This window comes from Harpia harpyja, chromosome 6 (assembly GCF_026419915.1).
Source record: "Harpia harpyja isolate bHarHar1 chromosome 6, bHarHar1 primary haplotype, whole genome shotgun sequence".
Classification (NCBI taxonomy): Eukaryota; Metazoa; Chordata; class Aves; order Accipitriformes; family Accipitridae; genus Harpia; species Harpia harpyja.
The window spans coordinates 5,116,657-5,129,891 of record NC_068945.1 but is presented as its reverse complement, the minus strand read 5'-3'; the positions used below and the strand labels follow the sequence as shown (position 1 = coordinate 5,129,891).

Genomic DNA, 13,235 nt, shown 5'->3' with positions numbered 1-13,235 from the left:
ACCAAATTGATAAAAATGGTCGTCTTTCCAACCAATTTCTTTTCTCTTTTCAGAGTAAATGGGTTGTGCATGTTCAGAGGCTGTGTATCTGGAGTTTCTTGTTCACTATCTTGTTTTTTAAATCTTCATTTGTAAAACCACTGGCCTATAACAAGCTTGTCAGCATTTAGCAGTAACATAGCTATAACCATCTCAGATACAACAGAGACAGGAAAATCAAGAACTGCTATGAGGTCAAGGCATCAAGAGGTGTGTCTAATAATTGTATAGGGGAGCTACATGTAGATCTCTCCCCTCCTGCCATAAGCAACCAATGAGCTTTTACATTATGTAAGTCTATTGGTGCTCATGTATTTGGTAGACTTGTACCAATTCTTCTTGGACTCCTGTTTTAATTAACAGGTTTTAAGTGGATATTTTAAAGTTTCCAGCTAATTAAAATTATTATTCCAATGGCATATCAAAGAAATAACAAAACATGGTGTTCGTATACCCAGTCACTGATATGTGGTTTGATAGGATTGTGCGCTTTCCAAAAAAATGGCAAGCATTTGATTGTTTGACTGTCAACTGTGAAAGCTCAGAAAACCTGCTCTCTGAATAAAGGAAAAGTTGGGTCTTTCAGAAGACAGTATGCCTTCCCAGTCTGAGTAACACCAGTGACTGAAGGATGGCTGAGTTTCCTGCCTGTTGGTGTAACCCAGAAAAATGCAGCCACAGTGGAACTGAAATAAGAAGAATGAATTAGAAACCACCACCACCACCAAAATTTTAAGGACAGCTAAAAAGACCTAAAAATACTTCTAGTGAAAATTTTTCAGATAGATGAATTCAACATTCATCCTTTCCTGCTCTTCACTGTTTTGTTTCAGTGATAAGATAGTAAGATGAGTGTAGGCAAACAAAGTTAATTGTCTAAAGGGTGACTAGAATGAAATATTTCCATTGAATAAAATTCTGCTGAAGAACCATATGGATAATTATTTTTCTTTAGTTGAAAATATTTGGAGTTCATGATTCAGTTATTGTCCTAAAAATCACATAGGACTGTATTTATTTCCAATTAGATGATTTCTCTAATTTACACAAAAAGGACTTCAGTAATACCATTTTTGATTCACATTCTGCTTTTGGCAAATAGAGAAAAAAGTTTGCTCATATTTATGTTAGCAAAGCCTGAAGCACTGGTTTTGCTTGGAAAGAAAGCATTTGAGAATCATAATCAGGTAAAATATGCAAGCTTCCTCTGAGTTTGAAAGCATATATTTTAGACTATTTTTTTTTTCCTTTTAACTAATTGTTGTCCTAGTCAATATTTCTGAATATATTTGAATATAATGAAATGTGATCTAAACATACTGTCTACTGAGATGTCTCAAGCCTACGATGCAACCCTAAGCAGGGGCAATGCTATCACAGTTCTCTAATATGGCAGTATGTTAGTGAACTAGTCAACTGTGTATAGATAAAGCAGTATTGTTCTCAAACATTAGTTTTATTTAATGTCCTATTTGTCTTACAGGGGCATCCGGTTTCTTCAGATACTTCGCATGCTTCATGTAGATCGACAGGGTGGCACCTGGCGACTATTAGGATCAGTTGTTTTCATACATCGTCAGGTACTAGATCTTTAAAGATCCCCAGCATTTTGTTTACTTTAGTGTATTCTTTTCATGGACTTCAAATTGTGGTCTGGTTTAAACAAACAGTTACTGTTGCAAGAGAAAAAGTACTTTAGAAGTCCATCATGTGTTTTTTTCTACTTTTAAAATGGGAACGCTATTATTTACTTCAGGTCAGGGGCTAACAGGGTATCAGCATCAGTATTTTTTTTTTAAATTAACTGTTGTGCTCTTTGATGTTATCCTTCCTTTAATTTATTAAATGCAGTTACATGGGCTGCCTTTCATATTGCAAATACTGTCCACTGTCGTCACAGAAGATATGTTCCTATCTTGCTTGTTCTGTGGAAGAACAAATACTAGTGGAAAAGCCTTGATAGAACAAGTCAATTATTTAAATAATTCGATTTTCTCTGCCTGAATAAGGAGTTTTCTAATCCATTCTATAAATAAAAATACTAATTATGTTATGATAATATGCAAGAAAAGTTACTTTTTCAAGGGTGTAGTCACAGAGGTAAACTTGGTTGTAAATAGTTATATGTCTGTTAAAGCTTTGAAACAGTTATTCTGTAAAAAAGTTCATTAAGCAGGAAAAGCTTAAATGTTTTAGTGCAGACTTTTAAAAATTTCTGGTTGAAGGCTTCTTTTTGGGACTTCATGGAATCTCCTGATGAAAAGCCGACTTAGCTTTATGAACATAATAAACCTTTTATCATTAGCCTTTAAATCTTGCATATCATAGCATACAGTGGAGGGCTAATACTGTGCTATGAATCTTTACATCAGACTTGTAAGGGTGGTTCTTTAACCTACTCTTTATGAGTGTAGATTTGTTCTCCAGATATTGACAAATAGTTATAGATTTCCACACAGACATTGTTTCATTTGCTATTTAAAAAACTGATATTATTGGGAGGTACTTAATCCAAAAGATTAATTTAACATTAAAAGTTACTTTTCTGCCCTTTATTTTTTTTCCCCCAGTACTGTAGGAAATTTTATGTCACGATGGCTGTGCAGCACTGATGCACACCGAAGTGCTCTAGTATAAAGCCTACTTTCATTCTGTACAACAGGATGACTTTTAATGCTCGAAGTCTGTGTGGTCTTCATTTATCATGGTCGTATTGCCTGGATATCTAGCTAGGGCAGAGCTGATATCCAAATACACTTTCTCAACATTTTCTAACTTTACTGACAGAGGTGTTTGAGAGCATTTTTTCCTGTGGGTGTTCAGAGTTTTAGTCAAGAATCTGGAAATAGTATCTCCAAAACATAACACTCAAGTCTTAAATGTCACAAACATAAATAAGTTCAATGATTTAAAAGGAAAAAAAAAACCCTCGGAGAAGTGAATTTATGAATAAACGCACCTGAAGTTCTGCTAATCCAAGGAAGTGATTATGACGATATATAAAACTCTACAGATCTGTAGTACTTGTCAAAGCAGATCACCCACTAACACATTAATAAAAAAAAATATCAAACACGCAGTTCTGTATTGACATTGGACAAGTGTAGCTGAAACCCTAGCTAGCATGGTACCAAGTGGAAGGGAAAATGGAACCTTTATTCCTGTCCAGTCTCTTAAAGAAATTTTTGTTTAAAAAAAACCAAAACAGAAACCCCCCACCTCAGCTGCTTTTTCTTTACAGGCAGAGCACAAGGTCCTCATTTATTTGTTGAGTTTGGTACTCTTTCAGAAAAAATGGGACCCTAAACCCTTCAACAATGTGAGAAAATAAATTCACATCTTTGTGACCTGTGAAAATAACAAGCACTTGGACCTCTGTGGGCCCAGAAGAGCTTGCTAAAGTTGTCACCAATGATTTCCATGTTTTGGAATTTTACATATAGCTGTATTAGCTCACTCAGGCCCAGTTTGGCCAGGATGCTCTTCTATTTTCAGCAGGTTGAGCTTATACAAGCATTTCTCGCCAAAAGCAACAAAACATGAGTCAAAATCACATGTGGTGATGGAAAGACATGGAAAAATCATGCAGCTTACTGAAAACCTGAGTTAGCCAATCCAGCTCCAGCTTGTAAGCCTCTCAATTAGTTTTACTTATTCCTCACCTTGCTTTGTGAGGTCTTCTACTGCTTTCAGGAGGGAGTTACTGATAAGTTGTGGATTTGGGGTTTTCTTGGGGTTTTCTTGTATTTTTTCTAAGTGTTGAATTTTATATTGTGTGGTCCTTATTGTAACTGAAAATATAAATCTAAGTTAAAAAAATGTGTTGACTCAAGTCTCTCGATATTCAAATTTACCTTTGTGCATCTTTGGGTTTTGTTCTTTGCATATGTGTATCTGAAAGTCCTTGCTGAAAACAGTCATTTCTATCAGGCAGCACTCTTTATTCTTAAGCTCTTACCTATTAAAAAAATCATATAAATGTGAAGTTTTAAGGCCTGATTTCTGTAAAATGCTCTTTCCTTTGAGATCATGTATCAATTCATACTATTTGACATTGGTAGACACCAATATATCCAAATTTGTTGAAGCATGGATTATTTTAAAATCTGCACTCTCTCTTAAATGCAGTATGTATTAGATTGCTGCCATTGTTCTTAATAATTAAATACGGGCATGTAGTATTTTGTCTCTCTATACATATGTAACATGGAGTGGCATTTAGAATAAGTCTAAGGCAATTAAATTTTCATCTGGGCTTTACTTAAAGAGTTCAGTCTTTAGATGAATAGAACTGGAGCTGAGAGGTGCCAATGGTGAAATAAGGCGAGTAGTTCTGTTGATATTTCAACCACTTTGAAAGGATCTCATAAGACTATGCATAGCACTTCTGAAAAGCATATTTTTCTGCCTGCTTCTCAAAAAGCCAGCACTTAACACTGAGGTATTCCAGTTATCATCCACTCTGTAATTCTGTCCTCTGAGACAAAATTAAAAGAAAGCAGCGATGGCCATTCTTCAATAGCATGTAAAATCTATTAATAGCTGAGATGTAAGCAACATGCCAAGTGTAACTAAGAGTTTTTTGTTCATGTGGAATGAAGTCACAAACCTACTAGAGATGAAAGGATAGTGTTTTCTTTGTAAGCAGGCAACAAGAATTAGTCTCCATTTCTGTTGTAGTTTTCTACGGATCACTGAACTTACAGTCTCAGGTGTTAAACAGTTTCATCTTGCATTGAAAAAACATTGTGTAGGCAAACCAAAAAGTTGTGAAAAATTAGAGAAATGCAAATAGTCAACTATAAATGTAAACACAAGGAACTTTTCAGAGCAATGAAGTCATATTGACAAGTACACAGCGTACCGTTATCGTTAGAGAAAAAGATGAGAAAAGAATGGTGACCAACATAGAAATCTGAACTGCTGAAAAACCAAGTTTTATTTCCTCTTTCAGGTGCCTTGTTTAGCAAACAGGCCTGCAAAAAGTTAAGGCTTAAATTAGAAGACTTGCCCATGGGCAAAACTGAATACTATCAAAATTTATTATTTAGGTCATTATTAAATTATTAGAGAAAAAACACCTACTTTCCTTTGTGCCAAGATTGCTTAAAAACTTGCTGAACCTAGGTTTTAGTTAGTGCTATAGCAGAAGGAAGAATATATATAGTTCCTGCTGCTGAATGCAGTTACTAGCTACCAGGACTACATTTTCCCAGAAAGGTCTTATAAGGAAATGAAAAGAAAAAAATAAAAAAAATCTGAAGGAAGTCTGATGATAAAACCTGAGCCTTCCCTCACAAACGGTGTACGAAATGTGGGTAGATTGTTACAGAAAATCTGTGAAAACATGACATACTTTATAAGTAGAGGCGATCCTTCTTAGACAGGTCTTAATTTTGAATTTATCCCATGGGAATATTTTAATTCCCGTATTGGTTTGGATCCAATGAAAGAAAAATAAATCTGTCAAGAATTTAAGGAAGATGCCAATGAAGATGTAGTACGACAGTGTTTCAAAATAAAGATGACTAAATATGTGCAAAGAAAATAAAGGAATAATATGTGTTAACTATTGAAGCATTGTAAACTTTAAGTATTTAAAATAAGCTATTTTCCCTCATAACTAGGTATTGGATTTTCCTGAGGGGTAGGTGAATATCTCATTTGATTACGATGTAGCGCTGCTTTTATAAACTTTACACATTTTTGCATCTGTGACACCCCACATTTTGGCTTGTTTAAATGTGCAATCACATTTTTCCAAAACACTGTAACAATCCTGTATCTAAGTCACACCAGTTTTGATACAACTTTATAATCCAAAAATCTATAGAGAAACTGGTACATTCACAAGGACTGTATTATGCCCTAACAAAAGTCCCTTCTAATAAACTGGCCTAGCCTCAAACAGTCTTTGTTTTTCAGCACTGAAGTAGAGGTTACACCTACCTAACACATTTTAGGTTAAGATTTTATTTTATCTTAACATGAAACTGTTAAGGCATCAATATTCAGTCTTAAGCAATCTAAATATCAGATACACAAGTTAATTGCTTAGATATGGTCATAACCACAAGACATGGTTGTTATTTCTTAACTGTTATTTTAGTGTACTGTTCGTAAAGTGCATTTCTAAAGCTGTTTTACTATTTTTAAAATGTATTAACATTTGGTATTTTGAGTGGACAGTTAAATGGAATGATTCCCATTCGGAAGACATAAAACAGGAGAGATCTCCCACCCTACATTTAGCTGTCAAAATGATCTTGTACAAATGATGGCTTCTTGAATTCTTTAGTCTGATATGAATAGAAGACAAATCACTGAACTACTTGTTTTACTGGAAGCAAATTTCATACCTGAAATATAACTTACCAATTTTTCTACTGTGATGCAAAAAACCCCCAGATATTTACAATGATGTTTTACAATGATAGAATATATATGATGTAAACCTTATGTGCTTGTTTGCTTTCTCTTTTAATAGGAACTCATAACCACGTTGTACATTGGATTCTTGGGATTAATTTTTTCATCCTATTTTGTTTATCTTGCTGAGAAGGATGCAATTGGTGAGGATGGAAAGACAGGTTTCTCCAGCTATGCTGATGCCCTTTGGTGGGGTGTGGTAAGTCTTTACCAACAAAATGCACGTGCAAACTTAGTGCACAAGATTTTCCGTTGAAGTTGCGATCTTTTTAAAAAATCTGGCATTTCTTTCTTTGCAGAACATATTTCTGTAGGGAAGCTCGAAAACCTTTTAGAAAGGATACAAGAAAAAATGTAATAAATACAATTAAAATATTTTGGTATTAAACTTTATTGTGAAAGTATGATAGCAAGTCCTTAGCAAAGGACATTGAATGTTTACAGATATAAAAGGTCCACATTGAGATCCACATTTCAAAAAAAGTATAAATACCCTCCAAAACCTATACCACTTCTTGTAAACTCTACTTAGTTATCTGCATAAGGTGCATAACTTTAAAAGTATATTCTATTTGTGGAAATTGGGTTAATGACTCTTTTTTTATTTCTATGTAAAGCTCACTTTCTCAGTAATAATGCAGACCTTGATGCAGGTTACAGGTTCCTGGGTTTGTTTTTAATAATTCCATGATTCACTGTAGAGGTAAATAGCTCCATCAAAAGCAGCTGGCAAAGCTTCACAGATTCATCAACTACATTGGATATCAATCATCAGTCAGGGGCAGTGCAAATCTTTGGTGAAATAAAGAAAAAATATTAATAAGGGGGAACTGGGATTTTGAGAGCATTGTGGTAATTCTTGTGTACATGCCCAGAATCAGTTGAAAAAGGAATAGATAGCTATGAACAGAATAAGAGACCAGATTGTTTCTATATTCCCTTCATATGGCTCTTCTCATCATGTTTCTCACTGTGACTCATGCTTTCCTTCCTTATTAGCTGTTGCACAAACCATCTCTTCTCTTGTGGTCCCTTTTCCCCACTAGAGAACCTCATATATTTTATGAGTTGGCTGTCTCATTATAACAAACCCAAGGAAATCCATCACATTGGTGTTAGTGACAGAGAAAAATGAGAGGACTAGAACAGATGCAGAGCCACCAACTTCCAGAGAGAGAAGGATATATTTCAAGAGTGATTTGAAACACAATAAACTGGATTTGTTCTTAGATGATAGACTTGAAAAATGCCAATATAGTTATTGGACCATAAATCAATTGTTTATCTGCATACAAATAAACTGGTGAGTAAGTCTGGGAAGTCAGACAAAAAGTTCTTAATAGATATATGTTTCTAATCCTTAAATTAGACGCTGTGTAAGCCTCTACTTCAATGAAGTATACAGAAATATAGATAATATTACATGTAGCCTGAGTTACTACCTTTTAAGTGGTTCAGTATAAAAATCTTTTAAACATTAAATTCCTGTCATTAGGTTGTCAGGTATTCATTTCATTTGCGGAGTATCACCTATGGCTGTGCAAAACAGTACAAACCAAGAAGAATCTAGTAAAAAAGAAAAATCCACTAAATGGCCAGATGGACCTGATTATCTAATGTCCTGGGAAGAAACGAAACCATGAACTAGCCCATACAACAATCACTTGTTAAAGTCCTCAATAGACGTATGATAAAATTTTCAGAACATAAAACCTCATGGTTATAGACATGAGATAATCTCTAGCTAGTGGAGGAGAATAATAAATGTCCCAGAAGCAAAGATTGTGCTATATTTTAAAAGTAAAAGTAAAACAATCACGGTGTAATTGACATCATGAAAGACACTGCATGTCTACTTTAAGAAAACAAACCAGTACACAGGCTCAATTATTCTGCTATTATTTGAGCAGTTCAGCTCAAATACCAGTGTTAAATGACTGAATGCAGTGGAACACAGCTACTGTTTCTGTTTTTACTAATGGTCTAGCTGAATAGTCTGTGAAGTACTACTAATTAAAAGTGGGGCTGCTTGTGGGAAGTTCAGCAGCATTAGGGGCTCCCATAAAAGTTTGTGCTAGTTCAGCTAAATCTATGAGAAATATCTCATAAATTTTTCTAGCAAAGTGAAGTTCCAAAGAGGTTTGTAGTACCATGTGAATTAGAATGACACCAGTGAAAGAAATGGAAAGCATATAGTTTATTAATAAGGAGATCTTAATTTAACATGGAATCATTAAAGGACGGTGATTCATGTTTGCTCTGCACAATGTCTTTGGTGTTTCATAAAGTAATTCCTAGGCCTGTAACTGCAAAAGGCAAGAAATGCCCAAATTCAGACCTGAATGGGAGGGAAGAAGAACCCCTTATCAAACTGAGGGGAGCAAGGTACAGTGGAAAACAAAAAAAGGATTTTCAGCAATCAGTTTGGGAACTAGCTATGGTTTTTAGCATCCAGTTGTGCCCATGTATACTCATGCATGGGTTATTCCCGCATGTAATAAAAATTCCATGTGAAGCCAGTGTGCTTTTTCTACCTTTCCTTCTTTTTTATTGTTTTAGCTCTAGTTATCCAGAGCTTGCTTTATGAGTTGCATTGAATGTTTAGATATGGATTACAAAATATTTTTAAATGCTAGAATCTACAGCCTTGATTTGAGTAAGAGTAAAAAATTAAGGTAAAAAAAGTCAGGATGTGTTTATACAAGCATATTTTGTTAATATTTTGGACTTAAGGAATTCAAAAGGAGTTCAGTTTTGAAGACCAACAGATAAGTTTAAAATGTGCATTACTTTACCTTGTTGAGATAGATGACTTGGAATCTGTATTTCAAAGTGTATGTATATGCCTTGCAAAGTGCTCAATGGGTTTTGTTGTTGTTTTCCAAAACTTGACTTGTTTCGTGTAATAGCAAGATAAAATCAGCTTTGTCTTTCTCTAGCTGTGTGAGGCACATGAAGAACACTGTTTAAATTGTTGTTTAAGCTTTTCAGACGTCTAGGCCTCCTCAGCATTAGTGAGTCACGGTGCAGGTGCAGTTCACAGCTGGGAACAGTGACAAAGGACAAAGTGAATCAGTTTCTTTTTCTTTTCAAATCTTCTGTAACATAGAAACACAGATGTGGAGTTACTAGGGAGTGAAATTTGATTTCACTTTTGCCTTTCAAAACTGAACCGTAGGAAAAAAATCTTGGTAGCAAGTATTTGAAAGTCTTATGTGTCTGACAAAAACCACAGAGTGTATTATGGGTAACATTTTGCTTTGAGTAGAAAGTGCAAGCTTGCTGAACTTGATACAAATGACCTGAAAGGTTTAAATATGAAGAAAAGGGAAAATAAAGAATGAATGAGAGCTGGAATTAAATGCTAACTACATTCACCCGCTCCAGTTAAATGCAAGGTTGTTTCACCTAGATTTGGCAGGCACACAGATGAAACTGCAAAGACATATCAAAGGCTTGTGGTATTTTATATGAAGCCACTTTCAGAAGTTATAGCATGTTAGAACACATGCAAAAGCATTTCCAACAGCACTGTCAGCCTGCCAGAACTGCAACCCATGTCACAGCAGTTTTTCTGTCCTTTCTGGGTATTTTTTCTTGAGGAAAGAAGAAAGGCATGTAGGAAGCTTCTCTTCTTTGGCCCTTCCATGCTCATCTCTTGCTGTTGGTAATGCTTATTGGTTTTGCTACAAACTGGACTATTCTGTACTGTTGAACTTGAGTTAAATAGTTGCTCCAGTAAATTGGTGTTAACTGGCAGAGGTACTTGGGATCAATTGCTCAGAATTTCCAGCAGTAAATTTCCATGCCAGACATAGCAGTTTGAACCCCTTTATATTTAATATGTTTTTAGAGGTGTGCAGTTCAGACTCTTCAAACTTCAGGACACCTGCCTATCTTAAAGCATGTGAGAAGCTCTGTTGACTTCTACTAAATTAGAGTTCTTCCTTTTTTGAAGTATACATATATGTTTTCAGAGCCTGTGTTAGAGCATGTGCATACCAGCTGGAATGTGCCATAGTAAATCTGTGTTACAAAGGAGGTGTCATTTTCCAAAGCCTAGTTATTAAACGTTCTCTGAGCAGATAACTAATAACTTTTGGATATACAAGTAGAAAAAGATTCTGGCTGTGATTAAGAAAGCCAGAGAATTACATTATTTATAATCCTTTCCACATACTTCAATGCACTAATTAGATTACCAAGGAGGAACCCTCTTAAGATAGCCAGGGAGAAACTTTCTGAGACATGTTCAGGCACCTGCAGGAATCTGCCAGCCAAATGCCTGCTGTAGAGATGGAAAATCATTTTTTCTGTGGTTACAGCTTTCATGCTGTCTTCCATAGTAACACTAAGGCAGCTCAACATTACTGCAGTTTGTTTTTAAGTCCTGAGTGCTGGAGAACTCAAAAAAAAACCCAAACAAAAAACAAAACCAGAAAAAAAACAAGAAGCCTTTCATAAGAAAAAAGAGAGGAAAGGAAGGAAAAATCCCAGACTTTAAGGGGTCATCTGGGTGCACTGAGGAGCTGAAGTGCTGTTAAAGAAACACTGCTCTAACTTCCTCGACTCCCCACTAACACATACTGCTTTTCAAAGTTGAATTTTGGGGGGTCTGGTTTAATTTGGGGGGCTGGAAAACTCATCTGTTTGTGCTGCTGGTAGTACACAACACCTGAGTCACTTCATGGGCAAGCCACATTAAATCTGGACAAATACCTGGCAAGACAGAGCTCCTGCTGAGAGCAGTTTGCAGTTCCAAATAACAATATTCATTAGAGGATATAGATACTACAAAGTTGACTACATCAAGTGAGAAATTTGTGATGAATAAACACAAGCCTAATTTTTTCTGAACTTGGAAAAACTCAGTTTGATAGTAGTTAGTCATTTTTTCCCTGCAAATTTTCCTTCCAGCTGTCTGTAGAACTGCTCTGAGAGGAGGAGGAAATATATTCTTCCCATGACTTTATTGCTGATAGTTTCTTCTGAGAAGCCTATTTTTGCATAATATCTAAGTATTTGTTAGCAACTTTCCCCATAAAAGGCAGTATTTCCACATCCTCTTTTGTAGTCAGTATAAATTTACATATTCTTTTAAGTCTGTTTTGGCTGTATTTCTACTACCATTCAAGGCAAAGCATAGGGAGTGGGACTGGGTTTAGGGCTGGTGCTCCCAAATAGAAGTACATTTTTTCTATTTAAAGCTCTCCCCAGTGGTTGGTATTGGTGATAGTATTCTTCATTTCCTCACCAGAACGATTCCACTTCTCAGAGATACAAGTCTTCTTTCTCATACCATTTTATGGCAGCGTCAGGGTGCTGAGTAGGCTAAAAAGCCTTAAGGGCTCTGACCAGCCACACCTGGGACCACCCCAACACCCAGGGCCTCTATTTAGGCTCAGCCCTGGGTACTAATTTCTTGCCTGAGCTGTGTTGGAGGAGAGCTGGTCTCCAGCTCAGCCATGGTCTGGTGATCTGGGGCTCAACCTCTGGGCTGACTTCCATGCTCGACCTCACACTTAACCTCATCACCGTGATATTGCCGTATGATTTAGACTCTTTGTTGGACGTGGCCACTGTCCGTGAGTCTATTCTGCTGTGAGGCTGGGCCCAGGGTGGTGAGGCCCCTGTTTGGCCAGCTGTGGGATTCCCTTGGGATCCCTCCTTGGGATCACCTTCCGTTGGGGAGCAGCTGGCCCTTGTTACATTACAAACCCTTCTGATGGACCAGCCTTCACCTGGACTCTGATCCCCCCCAGAGCACCAGTCCTTTACTGACTGCTGGGCTCCTAATGAATTCTCTTCCAGGCTGCTGTGGCTCATCAGAAACAGCCCAAAACCTCTGTCCTGTTCAGGTCCTCCTTGCCTCTGTGGCTTTTCAGGGGTGGCCTGACACCCCCACAGTGATTTAGTCCCTCTACAGCAAGTCCCTACTGATCCCAGACTTGTGAGAAGATATGCCTTGCTGAGAAGGGAGGCTGTTGTCACGGCCCTGAGGGCACTAATTGGCCTAATGACCCTAACAAGCATCACCTGTGGCCTCCACCCACACCCAGGGGCTCTATTTAAGCTCAGCACTGCTAGGGGAGGGGTGGTCTTTAGTTCAACTGTAGTTATGTCTGGCTGTGGAGTCCCTTGAGGCTGACTTCAACCCACGGGCTGATACTGTGGCTTTGCCTCATCCCTGTGGACCTGCTTGCTGACCGCTGGACCTGATCCTAACCCTGACTTCCCAGCTTGATGTTGAACCTGCCTCATTGCTGTGATATTGCCTTATAATCTGGACTCTTGGTTGGATCTGGCTGCTCTTTCTGCATCTGTTTTTCTTGGATGCTGTGGGACTGGATCCTGATGGAGGAGGCACTGCCCCGCCAGCTGTGTTATCTTTCTTGACTCTGGGATCCCCATCCCTTAGGGAGTACCTGGCCCTTGCTGCACCCTGATAAGCAATAAGGAGATCCAGGTACAGTAATATGATGCATCCTGTGGCTTAAATGCAATTTTGAGTAGCAAAGAACTGTATTTGTGCGGGGAGGAGAAAAGCTGAGTGTGGGGCTCTGCTGTATTTAGCTCTTGGTCTACTGGCATATTTACTTTGTAAAGTAATGTGTCATGGAATGGTTGTGTTCCTCTTCTTGCTATGAAGATTCAGCTGGGATGGTGTTAGTTCTGCTGCTTTTCTTTCCTGCCAGCACAGGGCATAGCTTACTCTGCTGCAACTAGTGTCTCTGCCTGACTGCAGAGTTGGGTAGATGTCTGTGCAT

General features: G+C 37.3%; 1 protein-coding gene across 1 annotated transcript in view; it reads left to right on the top strand.

Annotated features, from left to right (window-relative positions):
- LOC128143618 (potassium voltage-gated channel subfamily KQT member 1-like) overlaps nucleotides 1-13,235 on the top strand; it is a 506,641-nt gene that overhangs the window by 52,485 nt on the left and 440,921 nt on the right. Inside the window, exons 5-6 of the mRNA XM_052790981.1 lie at nucleotides 1,523-1,619; nucleotides 6,527-6,667. Of these exons, the coding sequence (XP_052646941.1) occupies nucleotides 1,523-1,619; nucleotides 6,527-6,667 (238 nt within the window). The remainder of the gene's footprint in view (nucleotides 1-1,522; nucleotides 1,620-6,526; nucleotides 6,668-13,235) is intronic.